The sequence below is a fragment of the Ipomoea nil genome, unplaced genomic scaffold (genome assembly GCF_001879475.1).
Source record: "Ipomoea nil cultivar Tokyo-kokei standard unplaced genomic scaffold, Asagao_1.1 scaffold2159, whole genome shotgun sequence".
NCBI classification, from domain to species: domain Eukaryota; kingdom Viridiplantae; phylum Streptophyta; class Magnoliopsida; order Solanales; family Convolvulaceae; genus Ipomoea; species Ipomoea nil.
Genome location: NW_017618587.1, coordinates 4,566,867 through 4,587,686, shown reverse-complemented (window position 1 = coordinate 4,587,686; position 20,820 = coordinate 4,566,867). Strand labels below are relative to the sequence as shown.

Below are 20,820 nucleotides of genomic sequence, written 5' to 3'. Positions count from 1 at the left end.
CTAATATCAAATGAGAACAATAATTTTATGAATGATTTCATTATTGATAAATCTATAATATTTAAAGTACATAAAAATATTATTTTATAAGGATACATAGAATTTCAGGATATAAATGGTAAATGATATATTTTCAATAATACATGAAGAGAAATTATTATTATTATTATTAGTGTGTCTAAAATACATAGGTCCTGTTTGGTAAAATATTCAGCCTATAGGTCAATTTTGACTTATTTGACCACTATTAGTTGTTTGACTTAATTAAAAAAATCAATATAAGTGTTTGGTTAATTAGCTTTTTGTAATTCCAAAATGCTAAAATTCAAAAAACTGATCAAAACAACTTTTTTAATTAACTTTTTGAGAAAATAAATTATACCAAACAGCTATCAGCTAACAGTTAATTTACCAAACACCTTTCTACAATTAGCTAATGTTATCAAGTAGTTATATTATCTAATTAACCAAATCAGCTCAGAACTATCAAGTAACATCCATTTACCAAAGTGGACCACAGTCCTAATAAATAACATGTATTGAAGGTTTTCTGTTTTCATTCTGTCGGGTTCAAAGCCCATTATAACTGGTCTGCGAGTCCACAAACTATGCCTATGGCCCATTTATTTTGAAAGATAGTGGGCCCTGAAATTTCGGCCCATATATGATGATATCAACCCGATTCCAAAGAAAGTAAATTGACAATTATGGTGGGGCCTACAGCGTGTTCCAATCTTGAATTTGTTTCGGTTTGGTCCTTTATGTTATAAAACAAAAGAAATGTTGATGTCCACATTTGACCCTCTAATTTCTTGCTTAAGAGATAAGATTCTTTATCACTAAGCTACTGGCTCATTAATGTCAAAATATATAAAATGTATTCACTAAATGTTGGCCAAAATAGTCAACAAAATCTATTTTCAAATTTTAACCAGAGCTGACATTTGATGTCAAAAATCAAACACATAACCTCTGATAATAGTTGGTTCCTGTTAGCATATGGCAAACAATATCCTATAAATATCCCTCATCCCTCAGTATAGAAATCATCCAAGGACCAATATAAAAAATTCCTTTTTTACTACTACTATTACTACTGAAGTTATAAATACGATTTTTAATCTCATATTGTAAGTGGAAACAATATCTTCAGTCTTATACATGTCAATACAATCATTATCTTTAGCCTTCTTTGATTTTCATAGTTGTGTTTAAGTTTCCAATATTTCATTAACACCAACACATATATAAACTTTAGCGTCATTGTAATAATAGTTCATCATATTGTACCCGAATTTGATTTGTGACACTCGATCTATTATTGTACTACTCTAGTTACATACATTCATGACATTTGTACATTTTGATAATTGGTCTAATCCAATCAATCCCTTCCAACAATATTAGATGTGCTAATCCTCGAAAATTCATTAGATCAGTGTTTTTTTTTTTTTTTTTTTTAAATTTCATTAATATAATTCTATTATGACATTTTTTACATACAAAATCATAATACTTCGATTTACTGAACTCGTCAATAATAGATACATATATATATGGTAAGTATTAATACTTGAAATCAAATTTGATTAGCAAGTAAAAGTAGATTACGTATAATTGGTGTAATTGCATTACGTATTTTGTTAATGGTATTTATATACAAAAAATGATATAATTAAATACAAAACAAATTCCCAACACATAGAATTATTGAAGGTGTTTGTCTATGGTTTGAATATGATGGCATTTGTGGATGAATATGATAAGAAGACGACACTTTTCACATGAGATTCAGGAACCATAAGTGCAAAAGGACCAAACTATACTACTCACCAATGAGCCAAAATTTCTACCAAAGATTTGTCCAATCTCTTTACAAATACTAATATTACTCATTGTAGGCATTATAGCATGGTCATATTAGCCTTTTTATAGATTATTCATATGATTTATGTGAGAGCATATATGCTCCCACATAAAAAGTGATTTATATTTATATAATTTATCAATTTGGCCGGGTAAATCAATAGCTGAGGTTGTTGGAAACAAGGGGTTAAAAATATGAGATTCGTTTTATGAATATCGAAAATTTAAAAGTTTGCAATAATTATACAATTGATCACGTATTTTTTTTAATAGTAAAACCTTAGTCATTGATGATCCATGATGAACGACTGTGATCGGTCTTTATTTTTTAAGGACGGATCATGTTCTTATTTGGTCCTACCCATATATATGTGTGTATACGCCACATGGTCCGAATTTATTGAGAAAATCATTGGGCCTAATGAGAAGAACGTTTCAGACGTGTTCATTCAATTTTTCTAAGTTTCAATTTGTATTCACTAATTTCAAATTAAAAAAAAAAAACAAATGTATTTTATATTTTTCTTTCAATAACTTTTCTTCTAGTCATAAAAATGCAAAGATTCTCAAGTCAGTAAACACACTCAAAATATTATTTTCATGTTCTTGCCATGGTTGTCCTTTGAGAGTTTGAGGTATGAAGAAGATAATGAAGGATGACAAAGAAAATTTAATTTGAAGGTTCTATAACAATGCGACAAATAAATAAAGTTACGTAATTGTTTGAAACATGTTAATTGTATTGATCATATTACACAAGTTTTGTACTAAGGACATCTCTAACTTAAAGATTTTTAGGAGGAGCATGCTTATCCATCAAAAGAAGAAAACGTGATTTTGAAGAAAAGGGAAATGATGCGGAACAAGCAGTTACTACACAACATCTTTGACAATATGTACACGACACATACCAACCAATAGACTACTGGCTATCACAAAGTCGTACCTATTATGTGTTTTTTGTTATATATATATAATGGACGATGTAAAGATAAATCAGTATTATATTAATGACGTGAAAACAAAATCCTTATATATAAAGAAAAAGGGTTGAAGTATTAGAGATATCCTAAAATAATTTAATTACACATTTTTCTATTGTTAAATTGTAATTTTTTAAATACAAATAGAGAAACATATTTGACCTCTATCTATGCAAATGTATACATAAACTTGTGTGTATAAATAATACGGAGTACTCTACTAACATTAACATAACCCCACATTATAACATAAATCATGCATCCAAATGTTAGTAACTTTATTTTCATTGTTTTAGTTTATTAAAATCGTTCTTTATATCAAATCTTGTATTTACTCTTACTACCAGCTGTAATGATCAATATTTAAGTATATTTAATGTCAGACAAATGCTAAGCAAGAATATGGATGTCTCTAACTCCTAACCAGACAACACCGTTACAACATAAAAGTGGTACCAAATTTACATTTAAGAATACATTTATTAAATTATAAAAAAGAATACATTTTTTTTGAGTAACCAGAAAAACCCACATTCACACTAACCAAAAAAATATGAATTATCCACAAAAACTTACCTCGGTGATTTAGTAGATAGTATTTTGAAAAAAAAAAATCACTGTTCAAAATGTAGCAGCTTTAGTGTGGAAATTATGGTTGAAGTGGACAGATTCCTTGTGCGCACCAGCATTTGGCCTTGTATATTGAGTCACTAAATTATCATGATTTACCTATTGTCACATGGTTTGGTCATGTCTGTTTGAGTCACTGAATTAACGTGATTTATCTCTTTCCACATGCTTCACCTTTTTTTCACATACTTTGTGACAACGGAACCGTGATTTACCTTCTCCACATGCTTTATCAGGCTAAAGAGATCAAGATTTGAAATTTGATCAATATAAGTGGTCATATCTGATTAACTTGGTTGAAGTTGTTATTAAATTATAATATAATATAATAGTGAATAAAAACAAAATCAGAAAGAAGAAAAAAAGTAGAGAAAATGACATACAGAAAATGGTCTCTCTACACACAAGTCTTGCAGTTTGCCACCTCAAGAACTCAACAGTACATACACAGAATCTCTCTCTCTCTCTCTCTCTTTCTCTCTCTCCCATAAACACAGGAAAACACAGATTCATTCTCTATGTAAGTGAAATTTGAAAAAACATTGTAGTAATATAGTACCAACAACAATATGATCTCGTTTCACAGATTTAGCCAAACACAGTCCTAAAAGCCTCTCTCTTGGAAAGCTCATATTTTTCTCTCTCTCTCTCTCTAGAACTCTGTAAAACCCCTTCACCATCTTCACCCAACCACATAAACTCCGCTCAATCAATTCTGGAGAACCCCATAAATCATCTTCGCACCCACATGCATTGATGAGTTGGGTAGTGTTGAGGAGCTTCTTCCATATTTCTGAGAATGGGGTGTTTGATTTCTCAGCTGGCGGCGAAGTTGGCCTTCTTTCCGCCGGCGCCGGCGACGTACCAGGTGAAGGCGCGCGACGACGGGCGCCTGGTGGCCGTGTCCGCCACCTCGGCGGCGCCCATTTCCGGCGCCGCCGATGACCCTTCTCTGGATGTGCGAGTGGTGGAGACTAAGAGGGGCAACAAGATCGTAGCTTTTTTCCTCAAGAACCCTTATGCTAGGCTTACTTTGCTGTATTCTCATGGCAATGCCGCTGATCTGGGCCAGCTTTATGACTTGTTTCTTCAGCTTAAAGCTAATCTCCGAGTCAACATCATGGGGTCTGCTCTGCTCTGCTATTTCCTTTTTTTTTTTCCAAATTTTCTTTCCTTTTTTTGAGGTTAAAATCTCTGCATTTTATTTAAAGAGCTCATTGCACCTCTTAATGTGAATATTTACAGATTTCCCAGTTATAATTTCTGGGCTTTGATTTGGAAAGAACTTACTTGGATATGGTGGATCTCCGGTCTCAAAATTTTTAATTTTAAAAATAAAAATCTGATCTTTAGCGCCACTGTTCTACCCATACCCTCTTCATTTGTTTCATCATTAATCTGGAAAAAGGGTGGCTTTTCTTGTCTTTCTTTGGATGCCCATTTCGTTTCTTAAAAGTAAAAAGAGAGTCTTTTTCCTTGGTAGGGATAGGTGGGGGAGAGGGGGGTCACTTTTTTTTTTTTTTTTTTTTTTTTCTTAAATAAATATGTTTCTATGTATGTTTTGAATAAACTAATGTTGTTCCATTCTAGGTTCGTACGATGTTTTCGGCTGCTGCTTATTGTAGTGCTGCTCTTTGAGCTGAAAATCTATGGGGGTTTGATAATGTGGGTGTTCAGTTCACCTTTTCTTTTTCCTGCTAAGTAAAAGTTAAAAATGTTAAAAGTAAAAGGAGAGCTTGGGTTGAGAGATTTTATTGTTGTCACAACTCACAAGTCCCTTTCCACTTTTTACTGTTTTTTTTTTTTTTTTTTTTTTTTTTTTTTACTTTGCCTTGGAGTCTTGGTATGGTAAACTGACTTTTAGATAGAGTTTTAGATAGAGATATTTCTCATTTTGCTCTCTTTAGTGCTAGTGATAATGGCTGTTGAGCCTTAATTGTACTCGCTGTTCTTGCTTTGGGCTTTGTCTTTTCTTCGCTATTTGTACAATGGATATGGCATTTCCCCGTTGGGCGAACTTTGTTTCTTCTCTCATCAATTATTCAGATTGCGATAATTGTAATGAGAATCAGCTATGGCCACCCCCACGAGAAAATAAGAGACTGATTGATTTTGATTGCGGTTTTTGTAGTTTTCTACTTTGTATGTTGTCTAGTTCTAGTTCTGCATAGTTGCTTGCAGTTTAGATGTGACGTTTATTATTATTTTTCTTTTTATCTCGATTATGTGCAGATATGACTATTCTGGCTATGGAGCCTCTACGGGGAAGGTACGTTGTTTTCCTTTCTGTCATGATGAAGGTTGAGTGATTGTGTAGAAAATTCATATTGTCATTATTGGTTTGAACTTTGAAGTGTTCTTATTTCACTTTTTTTTTTTTAAATATTGTTTAGCCGAGTGAATTTGATACGTATGCTGATATAGAGGCAGCGTATGAGTGCCTTGAAACCGAATATGGAGTTAGTCAGGAAGACGTAATTCTTTATGGACAGTCCGTTGGCAGTGGCCCGACTTTGCACTTGGCAGCACGATTGCCGAGGCTGAGAGGCGTAGTTCTACATAGTGGCATTCTTTCTGGCCTCCGCGTGCTTTGTCATGTGAAGTTCTCGTTTTGTTTCGACATTTACAAGGTGATTAGCCCCATCGGAATGAGATTAGCATGTGTTATTGTTTTTTTGTTTTTTGTTTTTACTAAGCTATAGTTGTCTCAATCCTGCTAACTGTTTGGTTCTTTGCGATGAAAGTGGTTGCAAGTTCATATTTTCATCTTTTCTGGTTTTCATTTTTTGAATAAGCGTTGTGTTGATTTGCGTTATTCTTGCTGTGGCGTTTGCCTTACTCCAATTAACGTTCATTTGAATGTGCAGAATATAAACAAGATGCATAAGGTAAAATCTCCGGTGCTTGTGATACATGTAAGTTCTTCTCAACTGCCCTAATTTGAGCTTGAAATGTTCTAATGAAATGCGTAGTTGAAATGAGAATATAACCTATTTAAAAAGGCTAGACTATAAATTTTCAACAATCGACAATAAGGTTTACTCGTCTAAGAAAGGGAACGAGGATGTACAAGCATGTATTGCTGTTCTATGTACATTGAGAGCTCGTATAGGTTCTATGAGACATTTGGCATAATAACAATTGGCTCTAAGACTTAGAACCCAAATAATCGGGTCTAAAAAAAGCCTAAGCTGATAGTAGTTGGATTGCAACACAGATTCGACCTTTGGTCTGGCTCTGATACAAAATTGAAGCATGTGCTCCATCTCAACTAAAAGCCTAAGCTGATAGTTGGATTGCACATTAATGGTTATATGCTCAACATCGAGGATAGTCCATAAAGTTTTGTATTTGTTGGTAGATTTCTGAGAGCCTTATAAGTTTGTTTTCTGCAGTTGCGATTGGGTGCATTGTTGTTTTGATATTTACTGATGATGCGTTTGGCAGGGCACAGAAGACGATGTTGTGAATTGGTTACACGGTGATAGACTATGGAAAATGGCGAGGGATCCATACGAGCCCCTATGGATAAAAGGCGGCGGGCACTGCAACTTAGAGCTTTATCCCGATTACATTCGCCACCTGCGCAGGTTCATTCAAGAAATGGAGAACATGACCACCCAAACTCGACTAAAAAAGATCCGCCAAACCCTCCGTCTACCAAAGCGGTCCAACACTAGTCCGAGCTCCACCACTCGCTGCTGTGAAATGAAATGCCAAAAGCCGAGATGCTTCGAGTGCTCAAAACCTACGTGCCCGAAATGCTGCTGCTGGCCGAAATGCCCGGAATGGCGGCCAAAATGCCCGAAATGCGTGTGCTTCAAACCGGGGTGCGTAAAGTGTTGGTGTTGGTGCCCAAAATGCTCATGTTGTTGTTGTTTCACAAATTGTGCATGCTGGTGATAGATATGGTGGGAGGTATACACAGAAGAAAGTTATACAGATTTCCCATGACCCTTCTTCAATCTGTGTAGTGTTAGATATGAATTTATTTATTTATTTGTTTATTTCTAATCTTCTTTTCATTGGATCAATGGCTTTAGATTAAGGTATACAATTCAGTCCTGTTTCTCCTTCATCTACTCTAGTTTGATCACCTTCTCTTGCTAAGCTTCAATTGTTAAAAACACCATTAGTGTAATCTGATCTCAAAATTCTCTGTTCCTTTGAATTGTAAGGCTATTTATATCCTTGAAATACTACGTTTCATATCTTAGCAATGACAAATTTTGTAAGCCTCATGGGTTGCTGAATCACCGTCTAATGGGGAATATTATTTATTTTTCACACTGATAAGTGAGGCATCCCCATCAGTGATTTTCGAGGAGGCTATGCTGAAGTGGAAGAGAGAGGAACCTTAGTCTTTGTTGAAGGACCAAGATTTTTGTCAGCTCTGTGAGTCCCACCATAAAAGAAGACAAAGAACTCAACTCCTCATGTGGGCGCATAAATGTTTAATTTTTTCTTTTTCTTTTTCCTCTCCTCCAAGCTTCTCTTTTCTAGTCAAAAACTTCTCAAAAGCTACAACTATTGGTGATGCTCTGATATGTAGTTTTCTATAAGAACCAGTCACCAAGCTCAGCCATGGACGGCTGCTAGCTGCATTGGAAAGGTGGAAGCTTTGTTTAAGGATTATGTCAGTTTCCACAAGCTGGAGTTTTCATTAGAGAGGTTAAATCTTCAAGAATTGGAAAGACCGTTAGAAGAGGATATGGAGCATATAGAAACAAAATAAAATAGTGGCCGTTTTGGTTTGTATTTTGTAATGCAATAGAAAATGAAATTTAGACTTGGTCTTGTCGATCTGTACGTAAACTCGCAGTCATTACCTGAGGATGTGCACTGGGTAAACTTCGTCTTATGCACTACATGGAAATAAACTAGTCTAGGTTACCCATGTTGACTCACTGGAAATAGAACTTCTAACCTTATGGTTACCGGTCAACAGCCTCAACAACTTACTAGGGTTATTCAAAATGTAGGAACTAGGAAGCAGAGGTGTGACATATCTACTCTACCCTACTATTGCACTATTTATGCATATCATTCAATACTGATGGTTCAGCTATATATGGAGATATATGATTTGTATCCCAGAAAGGCTGTGGATATGCCTATTTGAACTGCATGGATTCTTGGTTATAGTGAACTTACTTGGAGTCTCTTGATAACCAGCTGATGGATCCTTCTGTTTCACAGAGGGTTGAAGAGCAGAATGTGTCTAGTTCACTGTTTACAGGAGGGTACAACAGTGCAACTCTTGCTCATTTGATGGATAAGGTGATAGACTTGGAAGTCAACCATCCTCAGATGGCTGGTGCCAAAGGGTCCTATTGTGCAATACCAGGATGTGGTGGAAAGGTCATGTCCGATGAGAGGGGCGAAGATATTCTTCCCTGCAGATGTGATCTTAAGATCTGCCAGGATTGCTACGCGGAAGCTGTGAAAACTGGTGATGGGATTTGTCCCGGTTGTAAAGAGCACTACAAGAACACTGTTGTAGACCAGGACAGACAGCCTTTATCTTTAGCATCCAATGGTGGGCAGTCTAGGATGGAGAGAAGGTTGTCGTTGATGAAGCTAAGCCGAGGTTTGATGAGGAATCATACAGGGGACTTTGATAATAACAGATGGTTGTTTGAGGCAAAGGGGAGTTATGGTTATGGTGATGCTGTACAGCCAAAGGAAGAAGGATTAGGAGATGATAAAGATGATGGTGAGTATTCTGAACTTCTTAACAAGGAATGGAGGCTACTTACACACAAATTGAAGATACCTGCCATAGTTATCAATCCATACCGGTAAGTCCTTGTGGCCATGCTTTGTGCTGTTCTCCTGTCATCTTCTCGTTCTTGCCCAGTTCTGATTTATGACACACCTGTATGCAACAGCCTCCTGATTTTCGTTCGCATTGCTATACTTGGACTACTTCTTGAATGGAGACTGAGTCACCCCAATAATGATGCAATTTGGCTTTGGTTTATGTCCATTGTTTGTGAGATTTGGTTTTCATTCACATGGCTGCTTGATCAACTTCCAAAGTTCTGCCCAGTCAATCGCGCCACTGATCTTACTGTTCTGAAAGAAAAGTTTGAAGCACTTACTCCTGCCAACCCCTCAGGGAAATCTGATCTTCCAGCTATAGATATCTTTGTTTCTACTGCAGATCCAGAAAAAGAGCCACCACTTGTTACTGCAAACACCATTTTGTCCATTCTTGGAGATGACTATCCGGTTGAGAAGCTTTCGTGCTATGTTTCAGACGATGGAGGAGCTCTTCTGACCTTTGAAGCCATGGCAGAAGCTGCAAGTTTTGCCAACATATGGGTGCCATTCTGTCGGAAACATGATATTGAGCCTAGAAATCCAGAATCTTACTTTAGCTTGAAGAAAGATCCTTACAAGAACAAGGTACGCCAGGATTTTGTCAAGGACAGAAGACGGGTAAAGCGTGAATATGATGAGTTCAAGGTCAGAATCAATAGCCTTCCTGACTCTATACGCAGGCGTTCTGATGCCTATAATGCCTGGGAGGAAATTAAGGCTTTGAAGCTTCAGAGAGAGGTAGATGGTGATGAAGTTATACATATACTGTGTGACAAAGAGATTGGAAATCCATATACTGTGTGACAAAGAGAGACGCTTTTCGTGGCACAGCACCAATCAATTTGACAGACAGGCTTCACCAAGTCCTCAGATGGGCAACCGGTTCTGTTGAGATCTTCTTCTCTCGTAACAATGCTTTCCTGGCTAGTTCCAAGATGAATTTCCTGCAGCGAATCGCCTACCTCAACGTTGGCATCTACCCTTTCACATCCATATTCCTCATTGTTTACTGTTTTCTCCCAGCACTCTCATTGTTCTCAGGCGGGTTCATCATCCAAACCCTCGACGTTACTTTCCTCACTTACCTCCTAGCCATCACGCTCACTCTCTGCATGCTGACGGTGCTTGAGATCAAGTGGTCTAGCATCAATCTGGAGGAATGGTGGTGGAATGAGCCGTTCTGGTTGATTGGGGGCACAAGTGCCCATTTTGCTGCTTTACTTCAGGGACTACTGAAAGTGATTGCAGGGATAGAGATCTCATTTACACTGACCTCAAAGTCTGCTGGTGATGATAATGACGACGAATTTGCTAACCTGTATATCCTCAAATGGAGTTCACTGATGATTCCACCCACCACGATCATCATGACAAACTTGATTGCAGTATCAATTGGGGTTAGCCGGACAATATACAGCCCTGAACCGCAGTGGAGCCATTTGATAGGCGGATTGTTCTTCAGCTTTTGGGTGTTAGCTCATCTCTACCCTTTTGCCAAAGGACTGATGGGTAGACGAGGTAAGACTCCAACTATAGTATTCGTTTGGTCTGGACTCATGGCCATTATCATCTCCCTCCTGTGTCACAATCCAGCCCCCAGCACGAAGTGATCAAATTGGAGGTTCATTCCAGCTCCCTTGATTTTTCCGTCTATTTATTGTTTTCCAGCAACCTCTGTCACCTGGATTTGTTATCAGTATTCATATAGAAAGGCAAAACATATATACATTCTCTGTAATCAGACACAAAGAAGCTGAAAGTAAGATGATTCTTTCATTGATCTTCTTCTGCTACTCTCCACATTTTGAGGTTGTGTGCTAGAATAAATCTATGATTTTGTGTCTATGGATTCAACCTTTCATCTATATCAATGAATTCAAAGATCAAACAGAGTGAATTCTTTCAATTCCACTTCTAAAGGCAAAGAGGTAGTCACACTACAGAGTTGTTAAACCAACAATGTTGATCTAACTGCTACCACACAGTTTTTGGGCAATGACAGTAATCAAAAAATTCAAAATCCATGTACCTGTCAACAATTCAAGCTCGAAGCATTGAGAAACACATTAGTTAAAAATTCAAGATTCTTGATATGAGTAATAAGCGTATCCTGAAGCTCTGTATAAAATCCAGATATTTTACATGAGCTCAGTGTTCATAAACTAGAAAATGCTCACCTCATAAGTTTTTTATGAGTATGCAATTTACAGAGTGGAGAAAGACTATTTAAGAAATAGTATCCTGCAGGAAAAAGGAATGGTAGACAAAAGAAAACAAATTTTAACTATTCAAGAAATGGTATTTTGATTCAACATAGCTTTCTGCTTCCCATAAAAATGATCCTAAAGCTACTGCCTCCAGAACCAGCATGGTCAACCCAGAATATGATAGGGAAACCACTTCGTCATTAGACACATCGAGGGTACCATCTTCTGAAACCTTGATGTCAGGCCTTCCAAATAATGCTTGTGTCTGCTTTTCTATCACAGAAAGTGCTTCTTTAGATCTTAAGGTAGCATATCTCTGAAGGGTCTCTGCATCCAAATACATTACATAGGATCTCAACCTATATGATTTACTACCATCAGTGACTGAGCCCATTAAACCTTCTGTATCGACATCCTCAGGTTCAATCACTATTAATGAATCTGGATCCCAGAGTTGATTTCCAGCAGGCTGTTCAGGTCGTGGTTTGCCCAAGAAACCTTCAGGAAGGGTATTCATAGATCTTTCAAGTTGATAACGCTGATCAACCCTTTTGAGGAAGTATCCATACATTATAGAGGCAGCATAAAGTTTCCCGAGTTTGATTTTACTGATTTGAACAATGTTGTCAAAAGGCCCTACATCACGTTCACCTAGAACCAGAGAAAGGTGGCTAACTATCATTTCAAAAGCCTCAGGAGAGTGCACAGATTCAAGCTTCTGCTCTTGATTAGGCCAAAAATCCACTCTTCCAGTGGGATCTGAGGTTGCTGATATCTTTGGAATCATTGATATATCTTTGTCTATGAACTTATGTACAACTATTGAGTATAAAATCTCCACTAGTGCTTTTCGCCTTTCTTTCTCTCTCACTTCAGCTATTCTCCTGAAATTCAGCAAATTTGTATTGGTCAGTAAAATAGGGGTGTCTCAAGCTGGTGCATCCAAGAAGTTTAATACCTACAAATTGATCTTATCTCATACTTGTATTACAATATTTGAGTGTAAAATTTATGGCATGGGACAGTAATATTAATAATGGATTAATGGGCCCCTAAAACTTATAGATCAAACCCTTCAAACATATATGGTTTGCTCTCCAAATTGCCAGATAACACCCTCATCACCCACTTACCCTCTCCTTCCAGCCTCCCACATTTTTTTTTCTTTTCTGTTTTCATTGCATTCAAGTTTTTTGTTTCAAAATTACTACCTCTTGTTCTCTCTCTCTCTCTCTCTCATTTCCTTTTTAATTAAAACTTTTTTTAGCCACGTATGTTTTACTCAAGAGATTTTGGGAAATAAGGATTTTCATCAAACACTGTTTTTCTTGTGACAGAGATAGAACAGTAATGTCACAAAAACTTGCATTCACACAAGGAGCACAATAAAGGCAATCGTTTGAGAGATTGACAATTTAATTAATGTTTTAATATTATTTTCCATAATGATTCAATGATTATAATTTTGCAGAATGCACTCCTTTTCAGGTTTATCTCACAATTTTATTTATTTATTCTAAAATGGCATGCCTAAATATAGATTCATGCACATGGAAATATCCCATATCCCATATAATAATTGCACAAGAAATAGTAGATTATGTTTAATCAATGGTGAGCGAAGGAGATAATGATGTATCTTTAACTATTGACCTATTGTCATCAAAGGATACTATATAGCTAGGAATTGTGAACCCAAATACTTGTAAGATAGATAAAGCTTCTTACTTATAGAGCAAATCTTGAGATGGAGGTAGTTTTTCTTTTTTCTGTTCATCCTTTTCATTCTGAAGATTCTCAAGCTGCTGATCAATAGCCGCCAGGAGCAGATGAGGATTGGTTTGCAATGTTTGTTCCAAAAACTGACCAATGGGAGACTCCAACTGAAGAGGAGCAAATGGGACTGAATCACCACCCGAATTTCCTGATGCTCTTACTTTTAATCTTCGGGTTTGAGACCTATCTTGTCCATTTTTTAGCTTTCGAACAGAAAATGATAGATATCCCTGCAGAATAAAATGGAATTTTACCCCCAAAATAATAGGAGAAAAAACTTGAATTGAAAATGTTATATTTCTGCCTACAATTAATTACTGAATATTCATCTTCCTAATAAAAGCTGTGTTTTCCAGAGTCAAGTGTATAATACTATAATTAGATATCAATATACCTAGCTCTAATTCTTTTTCTACTTACCATTCCAAATTCAAGGAAATTTAACAGTCCAGTATATTCATACAATTAAATTATATTAAATTTTATTTTAAGGAACATTAATGTGCATCAGATACTCTAAACATTTCCGGTTTCCCTCCTCTGAATCCTCTCCCTTTTTCTTGTAAAATTATTTATAACACACAATATCAGGAAATAATTTACACAATAAAAAAATATAGCCAAAATTACTGAATGATTAAGATAAAATACTATTTCTAATGCAGTAGAAGAAAGGTAAAAAGAAGCTCACAGTGGGGAAAGCAGGGGAGAAGAGAGACTTGGTGGAGTCTGAGAATGAGCGGAAATGATTGAATTCGTAGGGGAGCTTGCAACCGCCGGCAGCTGTGGTTGCCGTTGACGGAAGAACCACCGGCGGCGCATCAGCCAATATGCCGGAAATTTGCATCGCGTAAGTGGTTACGACAGGGCGGACGACTGATAATCTTCTTCGTGGTGGTGGTGCTGGTCTTGTTTCCGTTATTCTCGTGAGAGAAAGATGTTACGTGGCCACCACCCTAAATATCTAATCTGAATTCTGAATAAAATAAGTACAATAAAAAAAATTACACCAAAAAAAAAGTACAATAAAAAAATAATAAACTTAGGGGAATTTTTTTTATTTCTTTTTATAATAAAACAAATTGAAACTTTTTTACTTGCCAATATAACTCTTTATATTCATTAGTTATCTTAAATTAGTGGATGGAGTATATTTATATATTTTTTATATTTAAAGGTCAGAAGTTTAATTATTATCAACACTTTCCTGATCGAATTCGTTACACAGTACCGTTCTAGTGCAAAACTGATATCAAAAGGATAACATAGCATCACAATGTTTACATTGTTTCGTTCTCAAGGTAAAAACGGTAATAAGAGTTTAGAGTCCAACGGGGTAGTTCAAGTGACAAATGAGTTCTCTTTGTGAGGGAGAATTTCAAAATAATTCGAATTTGATTTCCACAAGTGAAAATTCCCTTGGGCCAACTCCCGTGTCTTCGTGTCTCCCGAAACAAACGAAAATTAGTCAGGTGGATCTGAACCGTTAAACGGACAGCGAAAGACACCAAAAACTTCATTATAGGGTAGCATGTATGTGTGTTGCATGTTAAAATCGACGCACATACTTTCGCAGCCTTAATAGAGGCTCTTCAAACTATTAACAAAAGGGCCAAAATATTGCGAGTGATACTTACCCTATATTGTCAAAGTTAAAACGACTAAATGTTAATCTTTAATAAATTGTCTATGTGAGAAAATGTTGATCAATTGAGTGCAAGATAGATACACTAAGAATGAAATTGAAATTAAAATTAAAATGTGTACAACTTTAATTTGTTGTCCCCAGGAAAACCATATTAGTGCATAGGTACAAAGCATAAGCATGAGATTAACAGAGATACCGCCCTTATATAACACACAAGGTTGCAGCATAATTAAGATTTAAGACCTCTACATATCATCCATCCGAGTTCCTCAAACCATAAAACATTTGAGAAACAATGGACAATATTTGACAAACAGAACCCTACACTAGAAAACTAGAAACCTCGCTGTTGCAAAATTTAAACTAATATCATCTGCAAATTAAATTAATTACTTTCTGTTACCAAGTCATTAAGTTAACCCAAACGGTCGAATCATCGATCTGCAATAAGGCAGTCGGAACATCATTGACCACCCTGCAAGGGCTCTGCTTCTGATGACTGCGTGCCCAGATGTTCATTCCTGCTCGGCCTGGGGTCGTCTTTCCCAGGAGCTTCACCGAGTTTTTCCTGCCATAGATTGCATACATTTCTTATCCAGAATATAGTTTCTTTGGGAACACCATGAAAATTAATGAGGTAGCTAGTATTAAAATACCTTCAGAGATGCATTTTGAGCAACAAGCTGCTCATAGTCACTCTTGATGCGATTTATTTCTGATCTAAGAGATGCATTTTCTTCCTTTAAAGCTTCAGCTCGTTGTGCCAGTTCATCGCATTCTGCCTGTCCCGAAACAAGAAAACAGTATAAGGGACTAATCCCGACCCACAAAAGCAAATGATTAAAGGGATTAATTTTACCTGTTTGCGCAACCTGGAACGGCGGGCAGATTCCCGGTTGGACTGCTTTCTTCTCTGCCTCTTGAGCTCCTTCTCATTCTGAATATCAGGAAAGAGATGGTTAGGTTATGGAGGACACGACAAGATGAAGTGCCTTGAGATTGATGTCTAGCACAATATCATTTCCATTTACTAATATAACTAGAGCATAGTTGATCAATCTCTCAAGCAAATACTGGGTATTGTAAGAATCATGTCTGCATCCACATGTTGGTTACGATCACAACAAATAATATTCTCGACGTCATCAATGTCGATTTTTCTACTTTGGTGTGAATGTTCTGTTCTTACAGAGTTTCTATAGCCATTATATACTGTATGTAAGAGTCTATCTGCTATGACTCTGTGAGTAATGTGTAAACATCACAATAATCTCTATATTAATATCTAGTTGATCGGAGCTTTATTTTACAGTTGAGTATACATATTCAGATCCCCCTAAGGACAATCTCACAAAATTGATCCAGTTGTCCCTAACCTGATCCCTCTTCCGAAAGAAAAGAATGGAGCAATAAACAAGGAAACAAAAACAATACATTCATAAATCATAAAGGCTAGAAAGGAATCGACAGTTGAAGGACAAGAAGACAACCTGAACCCAAAGTTGTGGTTGAACACCCTCCCGTGATCCAGCAGCAACCATTCCACCGGCAACTGGGGCAGAAGGTACTTTCCCTTGGATACCATGAATAGCAGATGAAGCAGCAGAGCCCCAGTAGTCCATTCCAATATTCAAGTTTGTAGTGGGGCCAGGAACACCTGATGCAGTCCCACCTGCTGTTATTGGCAAAACTGCCATAGTGTGGTTCATCATTGCATGAGCATTACTCTCTCCATTCTGAGAACCATGTGCAGCATTACCATTCTGAGGTGCTTCACCTGTAGTAAAAGGCATCACAATTGTTTTTTTATTAATCAAATGCACTGCAAACTATTCACTGCATTTCCAAAGGATTTGAACCTTGCCTACCTCCTGACTTTGTTTGTGATTCCTACAGAAATAAGAACAAGATCAGATGCAGCGGGCAGAAGACTAATATCACTTATATGTATTAGAGACTAGAGAGACAGGAAACCAAATACAGTTTCATGCATCAAGAGGAAAATAAAGTACAACATAAAAAATATAATGTTTTCCATAAAAAAAAAAAAAATTAAAAAAAAAATTAAAAAAAAAAATTAAAAAAGAAGTATACATTGCCATCAAAATTATCTTAAAAAATTACTAATAACTAAGATATAAAATACCTACATTTTGAGAGTTTGCATCACTTCCCCCACTTGAACCTTCACTTGCACTCTCAGCACTGAAAAACAATATTATTGATGTTGACAAAGGTTTGATATTAACAAATTGTAGGGTTACAGACAGTTTAAACATTAAAAAATGTCAAACAAGCAGAAGTGTATTCTCATTTCCATAGGGCATTGCATCCAAAGGTGGTTTATTCAATGTCCTTATGTAAAGGTGACCTATCAACTGGGCTAACATTTTACACACAGACAAGTTGATGTGTCCCAACTAAACATTAAAAAAAATAAAGCAGTGAAGAACCTTAAAAAATGGAATAAAATATCAATAAACAGAAATATGTACAGTGTACTAATATGCACATAAAGTTAAAAGACAATACTTTCACCTAATAGAATACACCTCTAGTGCTGGACAATCTTCAAGCACAAAACCATCCATACTTGCATGTAAGAGGAAAAATGGGATATGGAGCTTGATTGCTTGTATGGTTCAATAACATTTCTGGAGCATGATTAATCACCTCACATCTATAGTCAAATGCACTTTAATTTATTTATTATGTTAAGTTTTCCAATTAATATATCATCCTACCTTTTAGAATATACTCCATTTGCAGATGCTTTTCCAGGTTCATTATTTTTCCCTGTAACCATATTCAAACTGCCCAAGCTTCCCTTAGATCTTTTAATGGGTAACTTCTCCTTCCCCTCAGATGCCTTACTATTCACTTCTACATTGCCCGAAGTATTAACCTAAAATGCATATAAAAAAGTATAAGTAAAACACATATAGTATTATAAACAACAGTGGTTGTCTAAATGCAAAGTTTTAACACTCACTGAAGCCTCTGCAATACCATTTGGAGAAGGCACTGGAAATGGACTAAATGGGTAAGCTCCCTGATAAGTTAGTAAATGCCTAAAAAGTTAGTATGATGTAGAAGTAGGTAAGAAGTGTAAGCTGAAAAGGCATTAAATAAAAAGAAAAGGAGCAAATACCGGTGGCATAGATGGATGAGCATAAATACTACCATGTGGATACATTGCAACATAAGGATGTGGTGGAGTACCATATGGCGGCATGAGATGCTGCATAACAAACCAAAAGGGATTTTTATATAATAAATTTGAGATTAATAGTCACCTCATAGAAGGAATGGACTTTTGGTTTGGTTTATTATAGTTAAGAATCTCATAGGTTAAAAGAGTATGATGAAGAAAAGAACTAACTAATAGAAAGTGAAATAACATTAGAAATATAACATCATAAACATTTTTCTATCATTATAAATATGAGAATAATAGGCAATTTTACATTAGTAGTCCTACCTCACCCCTTATGCAATAGATGAAAAAAATAAACTAAAAGAAAGGAAAAAAAAAAAAGGAAATTACTACTCCAGAATAAATCATTTTGATGAACAAAGCAAGAGATGTGAATATACAAAACCTATGCCTTCAGTTAGATTTCCTATTAGAGGTTGGGCCAAGACCCAACTCCTTTTACATAGGCTATGCTCCAAGCAACAAAGCTTTTAACAACTCCACTTCTCTTCAAATATGAACCAAATAATTAATTTAGAGTACAGTCTAAGCATTGCCTTTCACAAGGTTTAGGAACTTCTGATCTAGGAGAACTAACATCAACAGTTTTTTAGATTTCTAAAATCTAAACTGATTAATATAGACAAAATCTTAAAAATGGATCGATCATCTCCAGTGTTTACTTGTATGATTTACCCTTAGGTCACTAAAGAAGCTGGATAAGAATAATTTGCAAAGTGCATGCTTCAATCAGTTAGTATTTGGTAAATACACAATAAGGATTTGTTTCAAAATTTTCCTGGTAAAAATATCATAACAGCTGCAGTACACCAAATGACAAATTGAAATAAAACAATTTTGAAACCTGAACTCCCCACATATAAGGGTGTGCTTGAGGACTTGATGCCAAGAACCCATGTGGTGGCACAGGAGAGAATGCCTGCAAAGTGACAACCCAGTACTCGTAATAAAATAAAATAAAAATAAATGATAGCCCGAATATGATAACTATCAGTAATGAGATATGGAGTAACAACAAAGGAAGCAGCATGTTGACATAGCACGCTTAAGAGAAGCTCAACCTGAAACCCCGGCCACTCTGGATTGACCGTGCCAGTAGTCGTAGCCTGTTCCTGCAGAATCTCAAAAAAATTGATGTCCTTGGTTGATAGTATGTCCAGCATTTGTTGTGTATAAAGGATGCAAAAAGAAAAAGTATCATTTACCTGTGAACTAGGAGTCTTTGGCTCCTTTGCTTCCTTCGGGGATTTATCCCTCTCACTACTACCCATGGTCCAACTGCACCGCTATACTAAAAGGTTTCCTCAGACCATCCTGTCATACATATATACATAAAATTCATCATAAAAATCACTCGAATATGGGTAGATGCACAAAAATTTGTGTATACAACTTCACACTTGCTTATGTAGCCTTATTTGATCAACTCTTTGTGGAGTTCACCAATGTACAAGTAACCAATGAATACAGAAGTTGAGAAACCACTCACATAGTCACATAGCTATGTGAGATAAATGAGCATTACTCACAAGTGTGATGAACATTCAATTCATGTGTAATCAACATCGCAGATTTGCAGCTTTCAATATTTACTTCAAAGATAATGACATTATAGTGCTGAGCATTCATTATTGGTGAGCTGGTGCTTATCAAAATCAGAAAGATCAATATAAACAGAAAGTTGCATTTATACTGTATGTTATGCATTTGCATCCATATCTATTTACGTGTCAATTATATACATGGATGAAAAAGGCAAATAAAATAAAAGAAATCATTTTGTACAGTTGTATATTATTCCGTAGTAATTAAAAGTAAAATATTTGATCTTTGAATTAAAATCTTTAAAAATATATTATTTCAATTTTGCACACAACAGATAATACCAGAAAATCTAGCATCTGAATGCTTATGAATGCACACATAGGAATATTGAAAACGTATATGAACAGATAAAGACAACTTAGCTGAAACAGATAGAAAATATCAAACAAACAGATACGTTTCTTAAGGACCTGATTCCATTCTAAAAATAGAAACTTCACAAAGTTACTCAAATGTAATATTTACTCCAAACAAGAAAAGCTCCCTAACTCTGATAATTTTTAAACAAATTCCCTACATCTAGAATTTCAACTAATATACATAAAACTAAATCTAATCTGACAATGAAAAAGATAACAAAAGCACAAAATTCCTCTCCTAAGAATTCATTCAAAAATAAATTGAGAAAAAAAAAAGTTGAAATTTGAGAGGCGTGAGTTATGAGAAATTTCAATTACCGCGAAGGAAGAAGAGATTGAGTGAATCGGGAGGCGGTTCAGCTTCACTCCGTGTTCTGAGTCCCAGCTGAAAACCAACAAGTCGGGTATGTGTAGGTTTGTCGTGTGTGCAGAAATTTGTGGAATCGATGAGAGGAGAGAGAGGGTTAGGGATTTGGAGGTAGGAGCGTGGGGACGGCGAGCGGCTGTTTCCGGCGAATTGCGGAGAGAGGGAGAACCGGAGACGGGCGCAGAGTTTGATCTCCAGGTGGGTGTTGGATTGGCAGATGACTTGTTAGCTGATTGTGTGTCGTGGACCCTCTTCGACGGCTCAGATTTGTCTACCTGTTTCTATCAACTTACTCCCTGCCAGGCCAGCACCTGCCTGCAATGCTTTTCTCATTTT

The 20,820-nt window shown here is 36.2% G+C and overlaps 3 protein-coding genes and 1 pseudogene across 5 annotated transcripts; 2 read left to right on the top strand and 2 right to left on the bottom strand.

Annotated features, from left to right (window-relative positions):
- Window positions 1–3,875: 3,875 nt before the first annotated feature.
- On the top strand, window positions 3,876–7,676 carry LOC109149344 (protein ABHD17C). 2 transcript variants are annotated; one of them, XM_019297067.1, is made up of 5 exons: window positions 3,876–4,604; window positions 5,712–5,748; window positions 5,873–6,109; window positions 6,347–6,394; window positions 6,927–7,676. In XM_019297067.1, the coding sequence occupies exons 1-5, from the start codon at window positions 4,279–4,281 to the stop codon at window positions 7,380–7,382; spliced, it is 1,104 nt and encodes a 367-aa protein (XP_019152612.1). In that variant the 5' UTR covers window positions 3,876–4,278; the 3' UTR covers window positions 7,383–7,676. The 2 variants fall into 2 exon arrangements, with proteins under 2 accessions (XP_019152612.1, XP_019152613.1); XM_019297068.1 differs by having other exon boundaries at window positions 6,934–7,057.
- A 947-nt stretch (window positions 7,677–8,623) lies between these two features.
- Window positions 8,624–11,081, top strand: LOC109149241 (annotated as a pseudogene).
- A 290-nt stretch (window positions 11,082–11,371) lies between these two features.
- On the bottom strand, window positions 11,372–14,240 carry LOC109149342 (UV-B-induced protein At3g17800, chloroplastic). The gene is made up of 3 exons (XM_019297064.1): window positions 13,980–14,240; window positions 13,241–13,518; window positions 11,372–12,396 (listed from the first exon to the last, which is right to left on the bottom strand). The coding sequence occupies exons 1-3, from the start codon at window positions 14,133–14,135 to the stop codon at window positions 11,586–11,588; spliced, it is 1,245 nt and encodes a 414-aa protein (XP_019152609.1). The 5' UTR covers window positions 14,136–14,240; the 3' UTR covers window positions 11,372–11,585.
- Window positions 14,241–15,036: 796 nt separating this feature from the next.
- On the bottom strand, window positions 15,037–20,820 carry LOC109149343 (bZIP transcription factor 16-like). 2 transcript variants are annotated; one of them, XM_019297065.1, is made up of 13 exons: window positions 20,436–20,820; window positions 19,359–19,467; window positions 19,215–19,274; window positions 18,998–19,072; window positions 18,088–18,177; window positions 17,929–17,988; window positions 17,681–17,841; window positions 17,087–17,141; window positions 16,805–16,826; window positions 16,427–16,713; window positions 15,796–15,873; window positions 15,593–15,718; window positions 15,037–15,504 (listed from the first exon to the last, which is right to left on the bottom strand). In XM_019297065.1, exons 2-13 carry the CDS (start codon window positions 19,422–19,424, stop codon window positions 15,400–15,402), a joined length of 1,185 nt encoding a protein of 394 aa, XP_019152610.1. In that variant the 5' UTR covers window positions 19,425–19,467; window positions 20,436–20,820; the 3' UTR covers window positions 15,037–15,399. The 2 variants fall into 2 exon arrangements, with proteins under 2 accessions (XP_019152610.1, XP_019152611.1); XM_019297066.1 differs by having other exon boundaries at window positions 19,215–19,265; window positions 20,436–20,819.